General features: G+C 37.7%; 1 protein-coding gene across 1 annotated transcript in view; it reads right to left on the bottom strand.

Moving 5' to 3' along the window:
- Nucleotides 1-1,159: 1,159 nt before the first annotated feature.
- The window catches only part of LOC123533711 (uncharacterized), an 83,242-nt gene continuing 65,155 nt past the window's right edge, over nucleotides 1,160-19,246 (bottom strand). Inside the window, exon 6 of the mRNA XM_053525696.1 lies at nucleotides 1,160-3,929. Within this exon, the coding sequence (XP_053381671.1) occupies nucleotides 1,540-3,929 (2,390 nt within the window). The 3' untranslated portion in view covers nucleotides 1,160-1,539. The remainder of the gene's footprint in view (nucleotides 3,930-19,246) is intronic.

The following is a 19,246-nucleotide window of genomic DNA, read 5'->3' as shown; positions in this document are numbered from 1 at the left end:
ACTACGTCGTTAACATACACAGGGAATGAGAGTAACTATGGTCAATTTGGGAACAAAGAGCTGAATTAACTGATTAATCAACCTTTCAATTAATAAAACATTTTTTTATAAAAATTACCCTTTTCAACATGACGGGACTCAATTCTATTAAACTGTTAAAATATTAACTCACGTTTAGCATAATAAAATCAAAGAAAATAACATGTTGTAAGAACGTCCATTTTTTTATCCGAGAATTTCATCCAATGTTTATCACATTAAGGCAATGAAAATTAGTTTTGATTCTCATCCCCGCCCGCCCCTATTTGAAACCTCTCGCCTCGAAATTTTTTATTGGTTAAATCCAGATATCCAAAATTTAATGTCCGGATACTGGTACACTTTCATAAACATTGCATAATTCTAGAGTTTAGAGAAAATGTTTAACATATCATGGTAATGCAAAGACTATTTAACAGCATTTGACTGTATCTGATATTAAAATGTACCCTGACATTAACTCTTATTATAACAAATTAAGAGAAATGATCATAAAATATCGGCTATTCACACGACTAGCAGACGTTCTGGCAACCTACTTTCGATTTCAAAAACTTTTAGAAAAAGGTAAAGCCAATTTATTTTCTTATCCTTATTTGATTTTTATTGATTTTTATTGATTAGAAATAAGTATCTGTTGTCTGGATTTCAATATTTCAATTGTGTTTAACATGGGCATTTGCCTTCGTGGGGTAGCCTGACATGCCATTTTCACGTGCAAAGTATACGGAATTATCGCGCTATTTGTTTCATAGATATGGAAATAGGATTAAAACATGCTGTGCATGCAAGTGCATCTAATTAAGAAATATCTGAAATTTTTCAAGTGTAGAACTACTAGATTCCTCGTATTTTAAACTTTTAGCTAGAAAGTCAATATCATCATCATCGGTTCCACGGGTATATAGCTTTTAGCACATGCTCAGCAGGAATGACAGATTGTTTTCTTTAAAAATCGTGGCTGTACTTCGACAGAACTAAAAATTTTGAATTTGCAAATTTTATACACTGAACAGACAAATATTTGCGGCGGTTGTAGATTTACTTGTTTGTATAGGATAAAATCAACCATCAGACAAAATGATTTACTATCAAAGTTTATGACATAAATTTTTTTGTTCATTTCAAAATTATTTCAAAATGGGTTTTACATATACAAGCATTTCAAAGACACAGCAATACAAACTAGAATATTAATACAGTGATATTTTAAATATAATTTGTCAGATTGACCTCCACAATACAATATTCCCAAATTAAAAAGTAAAAAATAAAACGTGCCCACCCGCCCCATTTTTCCTCAAAATTCGGATGAGAATCTAAGCATTTATTTTCTGTGGCCTAACACGCACGACTGTCATTTTTTCTAATTATAATGTACATGTGTATATACATGTTACACATATGTCATAAGTTAGTGTGTTGTGTAATGAGTTATATTATTTTGAATGAATAATGTTTATATACATTGACACTATCAGTCTGAGTTTATTTAGTAACCTAACTTTCAACTTTTGTTTCAAACACAAAAAACTCCCTCCACCTCCTAACATCCCACCAAACTCGGAAATTCTGAGATGAGCGTATATATTGTTTAACTAGTTCAAACTCTGTTTTCGGTTTTATCTCACACTCGTCTATTGATACTGTGACTCTGTGTGAAAGTTTCTCCACTACCTTAACGAGATCACGTAATGTTGAAGTAGACACGTTTACACTCCGGAACTCAACATGTTTGATATTTCCCATTTCAGGAGGCAGCGACCTTTCACCTAGATTGATACACGACAACTTCACGTGTTCCACTTGACTATTAACTTTCAATTGTGACACTTCAGGTATCGTGACCAATTCTAACATCCTTAGATCTGAATGCTGGCAAAAATCCAGACTGAAACTACACGACGTGTCGTGCTCGGCACACGATAAGAGCTCCAACCTAATCTCCGTCATTGTTTTTCTGTTTATAATATAATTCAGAAAGTCATTTAGCACATCGTGACTCATCTTGAAGTCTGAGATATAAATTGCTTGTAACAGAGAATTATTCTGTAATGTTTCCAACATTTCACGGCTCCAAGAACCATGAGGGTATAACGATCTAACAGTGAGACATTTCGTTGACTTGTTTAACGGTACAGCAAGTAGCGGGTGTTCAATCTGAGCGTTGTACCATATTTTATTGATGTTGAACGGAACACAACAATAAATAATTTTACGTAAACTACTTCTTACGTATGTGTTGATATTTATTGACGCCATGTTGTTTTTATTGTCCACTGAGAGCTGCGTTAAATGGTTAAAGTATTTTTCTTCTTCACAATCGTAGCTAAAGAAAAAATCTTGGCAGCAAATTTTGAGTTCCTTATCGCTCGTGATTTCTTTCATACAAGAAATGTACATGTCTTGTATGTCTTTCAGAGGTTCACAGTTCCGGTCAGTCGTAGTTCTGTATTCGCTAGTTCTCTTATCTTCATTGATTACTGACATGAAATTGCGAGATATTGAAGAAATGTTTTCTGCATTCATTCCACTGATGAAAACAAGCACTGTCGACATGTCAAGAATACTTCGTAAACTTTTGCATTTCTTCAGAAAGATTTCTTTGACATTACTTTCATTTTGACAGCTAATGTACAATGCACAGAAAAATTCCTGTATTGTTTTATGCGAGAATGAAAATTTAGAAATTTGTTTTGTGAATGTCTTTTCTGTACTTTGTGTTAATAGTCCCGAAGCAAGACTTAGTTTCAAATACTCTGGGGTTAGGTGTTTCTCTGTCATTGACTGGCTAAACACAAGAGTGCTCTCCTTTGTTTCGCTGAATAACGTTTCAAATGCTAATTGTCCTAAAGCCTTCAAAAGTATGTAATGTGTCTTAGAATGTTCATGTTCACTGAAGCATTGTGGGATATCACTCTGGGATTGTTCGCACGACTGTTGCATGTCCGGATGTTTTTCAAACGTTCGTTTTAGGAGTAGTTCAACAATTTGACAGTATAACTCAGTTCTACATGTTCCTAGCTCTATTCCATCACACCATAAACACAAAAGATACATCAGTAACAGCGGAATAGTTTCCAAATTCGAAATGCCTCTATCCCTGATAGCGCGATCAAAGTTTTGTAAGTGTTTTTCTAGGTCAGTTTTACCACGCAGTAGTGAGATCACACTCCTTTTTAAACTTTCAGCAGCCGTTTTACTTAGTCCGATAATTTCCAATTTTCGCTCTATTTCACTTGAACGTATCTTACTAATGCCCAGCTTCCACGGTCTGGTTGTTGTGAGGATTGTACATTCCCTAACTTTCCTGTGTGGAATGTCACTTTTTCCTTGTTTACAGGCAGGCGCATTCCATTCATCTAATCCATCGAGAATTACAAGGCATTTTTTCTTAGAAAGAATAATTTCCAGGTCTCTTATAGTTATAGACGTGTTTGCCAGCTGTGGAATTATTTGTTTAATGACCATCTCATCAATGTCGTATTCTTCGGAACAATCACGTAATGTCAACAAAAACACAAATTTAAACTCTGACATTGCACTTATATCTTCCTTTTCAAAGTATTTTTTTTCACTTTGTATACATTTTTTAGCCTGACACCACGTCAAAACTAACCGTTTACTTAACGCTGTTTTACCCAACCCAGCATCCGCAGTAAGGTAAATTTCATGACATGGTTCATTTTCCTTGTAGAACACATCATGCAAGGACGTAAACCTTGACATAACTTCTTCCTTACCTCCAGGCGCCATCTGAATTTTCACTGAATTTATGTCCGGCATGACGTAAAACTTCAGTAGAGGCGTGTCGTTTTCTTCAAATAAAGGTGACAGGGGTAGGGTATGGTACCTTTTCCTGTAGAGAGCTATCAAATTTTCCTTCAGGTCTGAAATATTAAAAAATAAAAACATCATTTCATTTTCTAGAAGAGACCATATACAGGCAGTGCACATAATATTTGTGTAAAGGCTGCAACATAAGTAAATGTTTGTTGATTTTTTTATAATCCTTGTCAAAATAAAGTTGTCGCTTATTTTTGTCTGCCATACATAATTGTATTACACAATGGGTTATTTAAAAAAGATACGTAATATGTCAGATCTAGTACGTTTGAAATGTTTAATGCTAATATGTGTATAGACGCATTTCCGTTTACTTATGTAAACAGAGGTAATTACAACTTGCTTAATTAAGTTGGCTGTCAAGAGGTCTGAAGTTAGCGGCATGATATTAGCGGCCTGAAGTTAGCCTGAAATTAACGGTCTTGTGATGGAGAAGCCTAAAATGACTAGCGACAGATAAGATAAAAGTTAAACTTGGATATCTATATAAGTAAAAGGTAAATAAGGACTACGTTACTGTAGGCCGCCACCAGGCCGCCTAGCGAAATTTCTACCGGCATAGCGGCCTGAACCGTATTCAAGTGAAAATCGAAAAAATATGAGTGTACTATTTCTTGGTGCAAGTTACAACTATAATATATTGAAAAGACAAAATTCATTGCCTTTCGGTCCCGTTCACAAATAAAAAATGTTTTTGAAAAATTTATTATAGCTCAAACAAAATTTTCAATCCAGCAGTGTAGCCAAGGAGACGCTTGTATTTAGGTTTATATCATTTCATTGAACCTAAATAAACAACAGACATCAAACATGACATTTTTTCTTCATTTTGTGTTCTATCTACGTTTTCAAAGTTGAGTTTTAATGTTTTCTTAATATTTGACGTGATATCTAAATTATTACTTTAGGACCTGTGGTTACAACAGAATACCGGGCTGCTTGGGTGCCAGACTGCAAGACTGGAATTTTAAGAGTTCTTATGAAAATTTTGTTTATTCTGTTTTCATTTCTCATTTATAAACATTGACAGTTTCTTATTTTTTGTAATAAGTCTCTATTCTACCAGGAAGCTGTGCAGTTGTGCAAACTCTCAATGTAAAGTTATATGCTTTTCTGTGCTTGATTTTAAGCTTTAATGTTTGAATTCACAGTCTGTTTATGTTATTCGCATTTTCTAAATTATTTTCTTGATATAAATACACCAGCCTTGCAATCTGCTAGGCCACTGTTATTGAATACTTCATTGAGCAAAAATTAACTACAAACTTAAATGTTTCTTAATTTGTTTGTATTAAGTCTACGCTCGTATGTTGCGTTGCAATTTTCAAATGATAAACAACATTCCTTTAGTGATGTCTTGCGTTATAATATTCGTATAAAATAAATGATACACGATTCTGCCGGGCCGCTAGGTCGCCAGGGTGCTAGGCCCATTTACTGCTAACATTTTCGCTAAGACATCAATTACTCACTGCAAGATATAACTGGTTGTTGTTTGTTTTTTTTTCGTTCGAACCAGTTTGAATAAAGGATACTTTTATGAGAACGAGATAACAGGATCCCGAAGTGTACACAGGAGTTAAGGGGCAGGTAATTCAGACTAAAAATTGAAATGCTTTAAGACCTAAACGATGTGATAATTAAATTACAATCTGCATACTGGGGTATGCTTTTCTACGATGAAATATTTGATTAAACCATTTTCTCAAAACTGAAAATAGAAAAAAAGTAAATTACTAAGAAACTTCGGCAAATAGAAAAGATACTGACATGACATGTTATACTTATTTGGACTACTGTGAACAGTCACGCTAGTTAAAGTCTGTAGGGAAGTTTGATGAGGATTTCACGAATATAAAATATAGCTTCTACAGTGTAGATTTTAATGAAACGTTAAACAATTGTGAATCAACATGTTTATTTCATACTGGTCACATTTGATGTACCTGTCCGTGTGCTTATTTTTGAGGAACCACATATTTCAAGCAGAGTTAATAGCATTCGAAGGATTTTTTGAGTGCGTTTACAGTTTGTTTCATTTTTAGTGGAAAGAAAATAATGCTTCTGTATAAATTTTTATAAATGTACACGTAGGCTGATTTTCCTTTCCGTATGCCAGATCTAGGCTTTATTCTATGTTGTCTGGATAAATAAATTTATTTTAAAAGCCTTAGCTATAATGTTGGACTATATCTTTTGCAAATATTTTTCATACTCCCATATACACTACACGTTCTGCACGTGTGACGAATGTCCGTGGCAAAAATAACAGATTGCACTAAATCACATAAATTTCTGATTTGTTAAAGATTGTACTTAAACAATGAACTGTCTCCTAGCTGTTATTTTATGTCGAAAACCATATGCAAATGGGATTACTGTTTTAAAACAAGTATTATGAATTCAAATTGTTTAAAATACTTCTTGTAAAACACGGATGTGAAATGATAAATCGTGTGTGTCTGCATTTGTAAATGTTACTATATTGTTTTGCTCACGCGACCTTAAAGTACATATTCGTAAAACAACTGACTTCTAAAATTAGAAATTTTCTCTGTATCAAAACTTTGCAAAATATGCGAATTTCCAACTGCTATAAAACTGTCGTAAGCATAATTTATCTTTATAAACTGTCCGAGCAAAAAAAGCACATTTTGTTTTATGTTCGTACCAATCTTGCAGCAGACATTTCAATGACACTGTTTCACTCCCAATTTCGTGTCCTTTTCCTAAGCGAATAAGTTAAAATGATTTTACAAAATCTTGCTACGTTGCTTCTCCCGCGAAATCAACATACCTTTATTCCAAATTCATTGCTTTAAATAACATAAAACCTTTTATAAAAGCTTTTGCTCTAAATCTTCTGACTGATCACGCCATAACCAGCGTTCCAAATGAAATAGACATCAGATTTATAAATAGTGACGGCTGACATGTGTCAAAATCTATATAAGCATAACTGAGACCAAGGAAACAGAAATAACTCTTCAAGTCATGCGTACTATGCGTTACTTTTTATTTATTTCTTTCGCACATTGGCTTTCAAAATCGTTTGTACAATTATTATTTTATTAGTATGACTTACAAACAATTATGGAGAAGATTTAAGCTTGTCACATAGTCGCTTCCGTAAACTCGTAGTTGTGGCCGGACATGTATCCCCGTGATTTCTTCATTGCAGATAAAAACAAGAGCTGTCAGTGGACAGCGGGCTCGACTATTCTCAGTATCATATATGAGTAAAAACCTTAACATTACAATAAGAATATTGTAAGTCGAAAAGGGACCATAATTCAGTCAAATTGCCTCCTTTTTTCAGGTGGGATCATGATGGTAAACAAGTTTGCAAAATAGGAAAGCATTATCTCAATGGACTTAGAACACATTTTGGGTGGTACGCAAACTTTAACATTACAATAAGCATATTCTAAGTCGAAAAGTGGCCATAATTCAGTCAGAATGCTAGAAAGAGTTGCCTCCTCCTTTTTACAAACTGGGGTCATGATGGTAAACAAGTATGCAAAATATGAAAGCAATATCTCAATGGATTATGAAAATACTTGGGTTGTACGCAAACTTTAACATCTGTGTGACGCTCGGGCCGGGGCGAGTAGGATGACTCCCCTATTCTTCGAATGATCGAGCTATAAAAAAGGTTGTTATAAGAGTACCTTAATGTCCAAGGTTTGGATTTTGCCAGGCCTGGATCCAACGAAGTGCTTGTGCCGAGTGTGGTCAGGTCTGGCTAAATCCACGACAGCCGAATGCATAATTACAGATCAAGGCACTGTTTTAACCCTTACACCGTTAAATTTCTATAATGAACTTACCCTTCTTTCAATATGGACAGCATCATTAACTGTTAAAATAGGGATACTAACAGAATGGCGGACAGTGCAGATCTTGATCTGACTGCACGGATATACAGACTGATCACGATTTACACTAGCCGCTAAGGCAGAATCAAACCTGCCCAGCATGATAATGGTTAATAACACTTTTTACATACATTAATCATTTTCAGCCAAAATGGACTATGATTTTACATGCACATGGAACTTCGCAACTGAAACAAGTAGTGCAACCTTTAAATATTTTCAGTATGCGGTAGGAATTGAATAAAACATGCTGGTACGATGTTTTGGTTCCACCACTGAGAGGAAAACCCAAAAAAAAAAAAACATGATCCTCTGAAATTTGGACCGAGATCATAATTACCTCATTTAAAAAGTTACAAAATACAACATCATAATTAAACATGGGCATATTACTTTCAGGTTCAGTTATGCAAATGTATAGTTTCTGCAAATGAGTGTCTTCAAAACAACCTGAAGAATGAAGCTCTGAAAACTTAAAAGTCAATGAAAACATTAATATGAATTATAAATAAACCTGTGAAATAAAACTGCTTAATTGCAAAAACATGCTTTTAGCTCAAGGTTTGTATGACATTGACCTGCTGACATCGAAATCTATAGGAGTCATGAGTTCTGGCTTGTCAAACATCCCTACCAAGTTTGAGGTTTATAAACCGAAGCATTTCTCAGTAATCAAGAAGAAACCAATTCAATTCAATTCAATTTCAATTAAATTCAATATTTTTACTTGGCATAAACAAATAAATGTCCATCGCCAATATACAGTGGCGTACAACACAATCTGAAAGAGGAAAACATGAAATTGAATATAATATGTAAACACAATTGAATTAGTAAAATCTCTAGATATTGCATCTTTACAACATAAAGGAAATATATGCACAATTAGAAATTATACATTATACATATTCAAATAATAATTGATATATGAAAAGTTTCTATTGCTGCGGGAGTATTATCCTCGTACAATGTTAGCTTCGTGGACATATTTAGCTAATTTATCAATCAGACTACTCTGTGAACAATTTTAAAGTGATTTAAATTTGGCTAGAGCGATTTGCAGCTCAAGATTACCACGACCTTGACCTTTGACCTACCGACCTCAGAATCAAAAGAGGTCATTTGCCTATTAAGTTTGAGATTACTGCGCCGGAGTGCTCTTTATTTATTGACTGGGGACGGGCGAAAAGACGGACATACAGAAGGTCAGATATATAGAAGACGCCATTATGGAACATACAATTTCAACAAAAGGCACAGCGATGGGGGCACATAAATCTACCCTTTTTGCGCAAATTTATTAAACAAATTCGATGTACCAATCATTCAGATTTGCTTTAATCATAATAATATGTAGGCCTATATTTGAATGTTATCAAAATGACAAAAATCTTAGCAAATCAGTAAGGGTAACTGATGTGGATTTTTTTCGGGAACCTTGCTCATCATTAGTTGCAAACGAATACATATATCTAAGAAGTTTCATTTACAAAAAGAAATATGATATTATTAGGATTTGTAGTAATAAGGCAGTAACTCGATCAAAAATGTCGAAAGAATTCCACAGTAAAACAAAATCCGATACTTCCATTTTTTTGTGGAGCGGGTGCCTTGATCAAACATTTTCACTACTATATTGTAGTCTGCGTAGAATGTAAAATGCAACGCTTAATGTTCATACTCCAACGTTGGTACATACATTTTGCAGAGCGAACTGAAAGTATGAGTTAATTGTATGTAAAAGAGCACATATGCATCATTTTTAGGGTAGCATACCACCATTAACTGGAATTGACTAGGAATTATTCAATCCCACATACAAGATTTTAACACAGTTAATAGGCTGTTTTTGTCTCCGCTCTTTGATCTAAATAATATGGCACTGACATAATAATTATGTTCATTCAACCGCTTTGTTTGTATTGTTTCAGATCTACAAAAAGCTTTACAACTACTGTAATTCCTGTTAAGCTCGACTATTTGAAGAAAATGGGAGCTATCCTACTCGCCCCGGCGTGCGCGTTAGCGTGAGCGTCACACAAATGCTACATTTGCGTACCACCCCAAATATTTTCAAAGTGCATTGAGATATTGCTTTCATATATTGCATATTTGTTTACGATTATGACCCCATTCTGTAAACAAGAGCAGTCAAATCTATCAAGAATTTTGACTGAATTATGGCCTCAGAATATGCTTATTTTAATGCTAAAGTTTGCGTACCACCCCAAATGTTTTCAAAGTTCATTGAGCTATTGCTTTCATATTTTGCATACTTGTTTACCATCATAACCCTAGTCTGTAAACAGGAGCAGACAACTCTATCAAGCATTTTGACTGAATTATGGCCCGTTTTCGACTTAGAATATGCTTCTTGTAATGTTAAAGTTTTACTCATAGCTTATATTATACTATCAAGCACTAAGAATAGTCGAGTGCGCTGTCAACTGACAGCTCACGTTTAAAATCATATGGTCACTTTTAGTTATTAAATAGTACCGGAAAGACCCGAGATACATGTACACCTCCGATAATTATTTAATCAACGGGCGAATGTTTTGATAGAACCACCGGGCGTCATAAGGCAGTTTTGTTTTTACTTTTATGAAATGATTCTACACGTTCAAAAGGGATTTCAAACAATTAACAGCGAGGGAAAAAAATTCTTTATGTCAATGACTTTTAACACTGACATCGATATGTATTAACTGACACGGTGATTACAGTCAGACTCGCTGTCAAAACTGTGTTTAGTTTACTAAATATGATTTGAACTATTTCGGATAAGATTTGAAAACAAGCTATACACTAGAATTGCTACTTGCATCCCTTACGATATGTTGGAACACCCGTATCGCGTATATAATTCATTTACACTGTTACAGTAAAGTTACACCACGATGTTACTATTCCTTCGCAAAACTCAGCCAGATACACAAAGTCTTAGGGATTTTTTTTTTCAAAGTAATAAAGATGGTGTAACTGCACACTATTTTTTGCGTAAAATTTCTCTTAGAAATCAGTGTTGTCTAGGTGTGAATATGATAAAAATGAAGTTGGATATTATCGGTGTGAAGTGAGCAGTTAGCAGCTGCAGCAGTTACAGCAGTTACCTGCTACAACTGCTAGCAGTTCTAGCAGTTAACTGCTACAATTGCCAGCAGTTACAGCTGTTAACTGCTACAACTGCTGGCTGTTGCAGCAGTTTATAGATACTACTATTACCACATAATTATCTTTTATTAAAACGAAAGTAGGGCATTCCAAATAGTATAGAAGAATTGAAAAGACTTTGATAGTTTTGCATGTGTCCCGGCACTAAATTTATATATAAGGCGTATATGCATTTTACATGCATTTATATTCAAGCAGTTATTAATCATTATAATAATTGAAGAAAGGAGACGAAAAGAAAAAACAACATAATGTATAACAAGAACAAAATAAGTGGAGGAGCGTCAAATTCTGGGCAGAACGTAAAAATGCGAGTTTCGGTGTCGGGGTCCAGTCCCGCAACAGTAGAAGAAACCGGGGTGCCACCGGGTGGGCGTTGTAGAGAGGGTGGACGCCCGACACGCCCGGGTGGTAGCCATCCTGGTTAAGGCCTGGTTTCCGAGCAAGGGTGGACTTTGGTGTTTGGCCGAAGATGCTCGAAAACGCCATTTCGCCTCCAGCAGTTGATTGCCTGGCCGTAACCGTTGAAGAAACTGGGATGCCGCAGGGTGGGCGTTGTAGAGGGGGTCCGTGCGTGCGGACCCGGCATAGCAGCCATCCCGGTTAAGGTCTGGTATTTTCGTGGGCGTGCGTCAAATCCTGGACAGAACGTAAAATGGCGAGTTTCGGTGTCGGGGTCCAGTCCCGCAACAGTAGAAGAAACTGGGGTACCACCGGGTGGGCGTTGTAGAGAGGGTGACGCCCGGCACGCCTGGTGGTGGCCATCCTGGTTAAGGTCTGGTTTCCGAGCAAGGGAGAACTTTGGTGTTTGGCCGGAGATGCTCAAAAACGCCATTTCGACTCCAGCAGTTGATTGCCTGGCCGTAACCGAAGAAGAAACTGGGGTGCCACCGGGTGGGCGTTGTAAAAGGGAACCGTGCATGCGGACCCGGCATAGCACCATCCCGGTTAAGGTCTGGTACTTTCGTGGGCGTGCGTCAAAGTCTGGGCATAACGTAAAATGGCGAGTTTTGGTGTCGGGGTCCAGTCCCGCAACAGTAGAAGAAACTGAGGTGCCACCGGGTGGGCGTTGTAGAGAGGTTGAACGCCCGACAAGCCCGAGTGGTGGTTATCCTGGTTAAGGTCTGGTTTCCGAGCAAGGGTGGACTTTGGTGTTTGGCCGGGGACGCTCGAAAACGCCATTTCGCCTCCAGCAGTTGATTGCCTAACAGTAACCGTAGAAAAAACTGGGGTGCCACAGGGTGGGCGTTGTAGAGGGCGTCCGTGCATGCGAACACGGCATAGCGGCCATCACGGTTAAGGTCTAGTATTTTGGTTGACGTGCGTCAAATTCTGGGCAGAACGTAAAATGGCGAGTTTCGGTGTCGGGGTTCAGTCCCGCAACAGTAGAAGAAACTGGGGTGCCACCGGGTGGGCGTTGTAGAGAGGTTGGACGCCCGACACGCCCGGGTGGTGACCATTCTGGTTAAGGTCTGGTTTCTGAGCAAGGGTGGACTTTGGTGTTTAGCCGGGGATGCTCGAAAATGCCACTTTGCCTCCAGCAGTTGATTGGCTGGCCGTAACCGTAGATGAAACTGGGGTGCCATCGGATGGGCGTTGTTAAGGGGGTCCATGCATGCGGACCCGGTATAGCGGCAATCCCGGTTAAGGTCTGGTATTTTCGTGGGCGTGCGTCAAAATCTGGGCAGAACGTAAAAATGCGAGTTTCGGTTTCGGGGTCCAGTCCCGCAACAGTAGAAGAAACTGGGTTGCCACCGGGTGGGCGTTGTAGACAGGGTGACGCCCGGCAGGCCCGAGTAGTGGCCATACTGGTTAAGGTCTGGTTTCCGAGCAAGGGTGGACTTTGGTGTTTGGCCGGGGATGCTCGAAAACGCCATTTCGTCTCCAGCAGTTGATTGCCTGGCAGTAACCGTAGAAGAAACTGGGGTTTTGGGGTCTAGTTCAAGGTCTAAGGGGCCAGAACATTGGAAACCAGTTTCAATCCATAACATAAAATACACTTGACCTAGAACTAAGAAACTTAAATGGATGATCACAATGTCATGGATGATCACACATGTCAGGTTGATGATCCCTATTTATTCACCAAATCAATCAAATGTTTCTCTTTGAATCCTGTTCCTGTGTCCTATTTTGATTTGCTTATTTCTTATGTTTTTGCGATAGTCGTCGTCTAGTTTTGACTGAAGACACCATGTTTTCACTTTCGAAGAGAGGTTTTCAGAATATAAAGCTATACCGGTATCTCGTTGCGTATCTCTCACTAAACAGCATTAGCCTAGTAGGTTCATATATTACCCCATTCCCCCTCCCACCCCCGCCACACACACACACACAAAAACACACACACACAGAAAATAATGGTTTAAAATAAAATGAGTCTAGGTAAATGGAATGATGACAGATGCGCTTTTCATCACCAAAGTATTATTTACGTTAGATTTTGTAGTAATAATGATTTTCTACTGCGTTTCACATGGTCTCTCGATTTATCTATTTATTTTACACTAGTTGTGATGAAGATTCACACTTTTTCTGTACACTGCCTGGATAAAAAACATAATATTAAGATGTTTTCGCGACCCCATAAGAGCTTGAACCTACAACTCCAGGATCGAAAGGCAAACACCTTGACATTGACCCCGTCTCAAGTTTTTAATTGATCTCTATTCGTGACTATCTTTTACTGCCAGGCCAAAGACAAAACCATATTGGAACTGCAACCAGTGAAATTGGAACCTTGGCACATTAGTTTAGCGCACACAATACTAAGAGATAAAAGACAACATTGTTCTGACAAGATATAAGTTACGTACTATGACAATGTAATATCATAACAGTTACATTAATGTACCTACAATTCAAACATATTGATGTCTAGAAGTCTTAATCTGTATGTATCAGACACGATAATCCTATTAATTCAGTACCAGAGACATGATGTTGGTGTTGTATGCCGAATTGACAGAAATGGTTGATGTCGCAACAAATAAAACTGTAACATTTTTTTTCAACATGAACCAACATATTTCTTTAAAAGAAAAAAAAACCTTTTTAATGCTGTATAGTAACAGAGTACTAAATATGTGCACATTTTGTACTAAGGTCTCTTGCATACTGACAATCCGTTGGTGAAACAATACATGTTAGTTTGATTCTAATTTGAAAATTACTTTTAACAGGTACGAATAAAGAGAGCTGCTATAATTATGTACATTTAATCTACTATTTCATATGAAAGGCTTGTTGCACTAAAAGCTCATTTACGCACAGTGTATTTATTACTTATGGGGGCAAGGGACAGTTAATTTGAAAATTCCACAAATCTGCGCTGATACCAGTGCAAAAAAAATCATGTAAACTCCAATTTTGATAAATTCAAGGCAAGTTTTAAGTGAATGTATTGCATAGACTTAGCACTTTATTGTGTGACATTTTCAGCCTGCCGATTCTGTTGCTTCAGTCATAAAAACTAGTAAAACGCAGGTTTCAGGACACTAAACTTTGAAGCAAAAATCGCCCAAAATGCACACCTTGCGCGACCTGTACCATATGACTGGCCCAAAACATATGCATATTTTTAAAGCATATGGCCAGATAATGGTGGGAAGAAAAGTGTCTCTTAACCATTTACTTTTCCCGCTATTTTGAGCTAAATCTGGATGGATGAATGACCGTTTCCATTTCGTCTGAATTCCGTTACATCAGGTAAGACTTTAGACATCCCCGTCTACACGGAGCTAGGAAAATCGATTCCAGTACATATTTACTTTACACAATAACTACTCGTACGCAGGAATCCTCAGTTATATAAACATCATAAATAACCAGTTGAATATAAATGCCTTAATAGTGCACCTAGCTATTTTATTTTAAAAAAGTACCCGGACCAAATGCGAAACTGGCCTCTGCCACTTAAGCACGTTGAATGTATGTTTATGCTAGATATTATTTCCAAACTAAACGTAGCTACTAGTATATAGTTTCCCCCCTAAAAATTAGGGTAGTAACATGGATTCTGTTAATTTAATGTTTGTTGTTGCAACAGTAATATAATAAAGAATATTGTTACTGCTAAAAGCAGCACAATTGAAAGTACTACTCCAGTGCAAACTTCCGGCGATCCGTAGGCTTATGCTTCTTCAAAGTGTATATAGATGTTACATTCTCACTGAAAAGTTTGATATTTTTCAGCTTTGTAATTATTGACAATTCATACATTCGCAAGGTTTAACTGCTGTAACTGCTGCAACTGCTTACTGGCAACTTCCTACTGGTTTGGATATTGGCGTTAGTTTGTCAGTTTCACTTTTGGAGACAGTTGACACACGACATGCCACAGGACAATGCGAGGTGACACACGATATGCCTCACGACAATGCGACATGACACACGAAATGTTACACTAAAATGTGACGTGACATAAGGTATGCAACGGGACAATGCGGCTTAATACAGGAAATGCCACTTGACAATACGACATGATACACGATATGCCACACGACAATGCGGTTTGACTAATAATATGTCACAGGACAAAGCAACATGACACACGATATGCTACATGACAATGCGACATGACACATGATATGCCAAAGGGCAATGCGACGTGACAAATGAAATGCCACAAGACAATATGACATGACTGACACACAATATGCCTCAAAACAATGCAACGTGACACACGACATGCCACACGGCAATGCGATTTGGCACACGATATGCCACAGGACAAAATGACGTGAATGACGATGTTCCAAAGGACAGTGCGACGTGACAGACGATATGTCACACGACAATGCGAGGTGACACACAATATGCCACAGGACAATATGACGTGACAGACGATGTGCCAAAGGACAAAGCGACGTTAAAGACGATATGTCGCACGACAATGCGAGGTGACACACAATATGCCACACGACAAAGCGTCGTGAGACATGATATGCTACAAAACAGTACATGTGATGTGCCAAAGGACAATGCAACGTGACAGACGATATGCCAGAAAACAAGGTGACTTAATACGATATGTCACACGACCATGCGACTTGAAATACAATATGACACTCGAAACTTCAACGCGACATTTGATATTTCCTTCAAAACGTGACATTTTGTGTACAAGTGTAGTATGTCGCGTCGCAATATCGATTATTGTAACAAGTGCCGTGTTGCATTGTCGTGTCGACTGACGTATGTAGCGCTCTGGTAGCGACAAAAGACATCCAATATCAGGGTGGCGAATCACGTGATCGTTGTACGTCATATCGCTATTCCGCAAAGAAGAAATTATCAACAAAAGTTGTCGATTCAAATCTTCAAATCAATTTAAGTTTTTTTATTTCTCAACCAATTTCTATGAAATATGTTGCATGCGGAGGAGAAAACAGTATTCTATCTCCCATATTAATGGTGTCCTTCTAGACCATCTCTAAATATACAAACACCCTGGAAAACCTTTTTCTACTCGGCCCGATCGCATTGGCTTATCCACCAAGAAATTTTTTTTGACATGTATTTTAAACAAATTCTGTTCAAGTGGTCATGTATTCGCACAGAAAACTTCCAAAGTTTTTTTAATTACTCGAAACAAACGTATTTAATACATAATCAGAGTATCAGTGTGTTTTGTGAATATGGTAATGCACCAAGAAAACAATTTTACGCTAATCCACCAAGTCAGCTACGACAATCGTTCAGTTTGACTTGCAAAGCGGTTTTGCTTTTTACAGAAATGAGTTTTTAAAATGGAGAGATACAAAATGTAAAAGCAGAGATAAATATTTCAAGGATAAATTGATATATATTCGTTTAAAACATACGTCGTATAAAACATTAGTTACATGTACTAACAGCTACTCGAAATAAGGAACTTAAATGTTTGTACGCAGCATCTTTTTCGTTTTACTTCTTGATGTGTTGCCGTATGAAACTTCAGCCCAGAGTACTTGCTTGTCTTCAGTCCACAAATGTCACTTGCATATTTCTGATCTTTTTTAAAATTTCTTTCGTGTTCATTTAGGCCTGATTGTGTAGAAGATTCTTTGTGGCATGTGGTACAAACAAAAACTGTTTGTTTTTTCCGTGAACGCTGCACCTGTAATAGAATAAGTGAGACACTCAGTAAAAGAATAATAGGCGCTGAATTACCTGGATAAATTGTTTCCTGATACTACTCTCTATAAAATACATAAAGAAGGCTACACGAGCGCGGTCATTTTCAGGAACGAAGTAGCTGATTCATATCTCAATGTGACAGTTGTATGTGTAACTGCGCCCACTTATTCATTTGGGCTCGGTTACGCATAAAACTGATGTTATTGGGAGAGAAACCAGTCATCCATTTCCATTCCCGTAATTCATGGGGTCCGTCTAACTGTCTAATTTTATTGTAGAATATATAAAAGAATCTGTCATTGGCAATCGAGTAATTATGTTCTATACGAGAGATACTGAAAAAAAATGTTACAAGCCTCCAAATTTTTCAAAGTTTAACCCCTACGTACATGGATAATGGATGACTATTGTGTCTACGGAACTCATGATTACAATAGACCTACTTATTACCCGTCATTTTCGCCAGAGCCATACTTTTACGTGCAAAGAAACAAGAGTTCTAACACGACCCGCAACATTTCCTATATAAACAAGCGCGTTTAATTGCCGTCCGTGTTTTTTTTTTCACGTTACAATGAAATGATGCAATGCGTTAAACGTAGTTTGGATTTTGTCGTGTTAGAGTCGAAATAATAAACATGTTTCTATATTTTATCGACGATTAATATATGGGCGGTCGTTTGGATGCGAGTAATTAAATCACTCGTGCTACGCACTCGTTATTCAATTAATACGCATCCAAAGTCCCGCCCATATATTATTCACTTGATAAAATATAGATACATATTTTTATTTCCTTAGTATATTTCATTCCTATGAAGGTCCGAGGCCCATCCTGCATGCTGGATGGTGTGGTTTATTTCAACACTAGCGGACATGTACATGCATGAAAAATTGATACATGTATGTGTAAGCTATATATCGGACACGAAATATTGTTATTTAACTCTATATAATAGGTTTGAATCCCCCGTGATGCGACTTGACATTTGATTTAGTCAGCGCAGTGCTGCACATAGTATGCTCTCGGGCTTTATAAAGTTATATAAAATTCGATTTATAACTGTATAAGATATAGCCCGGATTCGTAATTTACAAACTGAAGGACAGTAGCAACAAAGCATACCAACACTTGCCAAACAGATCGATCACTAATATGTCTGCGAATTGTACTAGTGTAAACATGCTTATTACCGGTGTCGTCGTTGAATTTGGCGAGAAGCGAATGACTTTCCACAACAATAGAACGGCAAAGTACCAGCATCATGAGCAGCAGTTTAGTTTGATCTCCTGACGGGCAAAGGTTGTTCACGTTTCACTACCATATAGCAGCGTACTGAGAACACATGCTTGGTAGATCTTTAGCTTTGTGCCAAGTGTTTCTGTTTTCCCACATCTTTGTTGTGAGCTTGGACATCACACCTGCTGCTTTTCCGATACGGGCGTTTATCTCTGCATCTAAGAAAATGTTATCTGAGATGAGTGATCCCAGGTATCGAAAGTTGTCAACAGTTGCCAACTGAGAGCCGTTTATACTGATGGTGGGAGGTACTGGGGCATCCTGGGCCGTGATATCTGTCTCCTTGATGCTGATACTGAGTGAAAAGGCATTTGAGAAGCGGTCCGTGAGACGTTGGAGACCGTCTGGTGTATGACTGGCTAGAGCAGCGTCATCAGCAAACAGCATCTCTCTGATAAGGACACGGGTGATCTTGGACTTGGACCTTAAGCGAGCCAGGTTGTACAGTTTGCCATCGTGCCGGGTGTGGATATAGACACCGTCAGTGCAAGACTTGAACGCATGGTACAGTAGGAGAGAGAAGATGCCAAATAGAGTTTGTGCGAGTTGGTGCGAGTACACAGCCTTGTTTCACGCCGCTGAGGATGTAGAAGGATTCTGACGTCTCACCATCAAAGCTAACAGCGCCTTTCATGTTTGTATGGAAGGATTTGATGATGGTGAGCAGCTTTGGAGGACAGCCTATCCTTTCTAGCAGCATGAAGAGACCACTAAGACTTACAGTGTTGTTATATTTTCTGGTCCATTGGGATCATTGATTTCAACTCATTTAGATTTGAAAATTGAATACTGCTTAAGTCGGTGCTAGGGGGCGTGGGCAGTGTTGCACTTTCCATTACTGCTCATGAACAGACTCAATCAAACCGAGTCTGCAATTTTAACTGTTTCC

The sequence above is a fragment of the Mercenaria mercenaria genome, chromosome 15 (genome assembly GCF_021730395.1).
Source record: "Mercenaria mercenaria strain notata chromosome 15, MADL_Memer_1, whole genome shotgun sequence".
NCBI classification, from domain to species: domain Eukaryota; kingdom Metazoa; phylum Mollusca; class Bivalvia; order Venerida; family Veneridae; genus Mercenaria; species Mercenaria mercenaria.
Note: the sequence above shows the minus strand (reverse complement) of the source record. Positions and strands in the feature narration are given on the sequence as shown.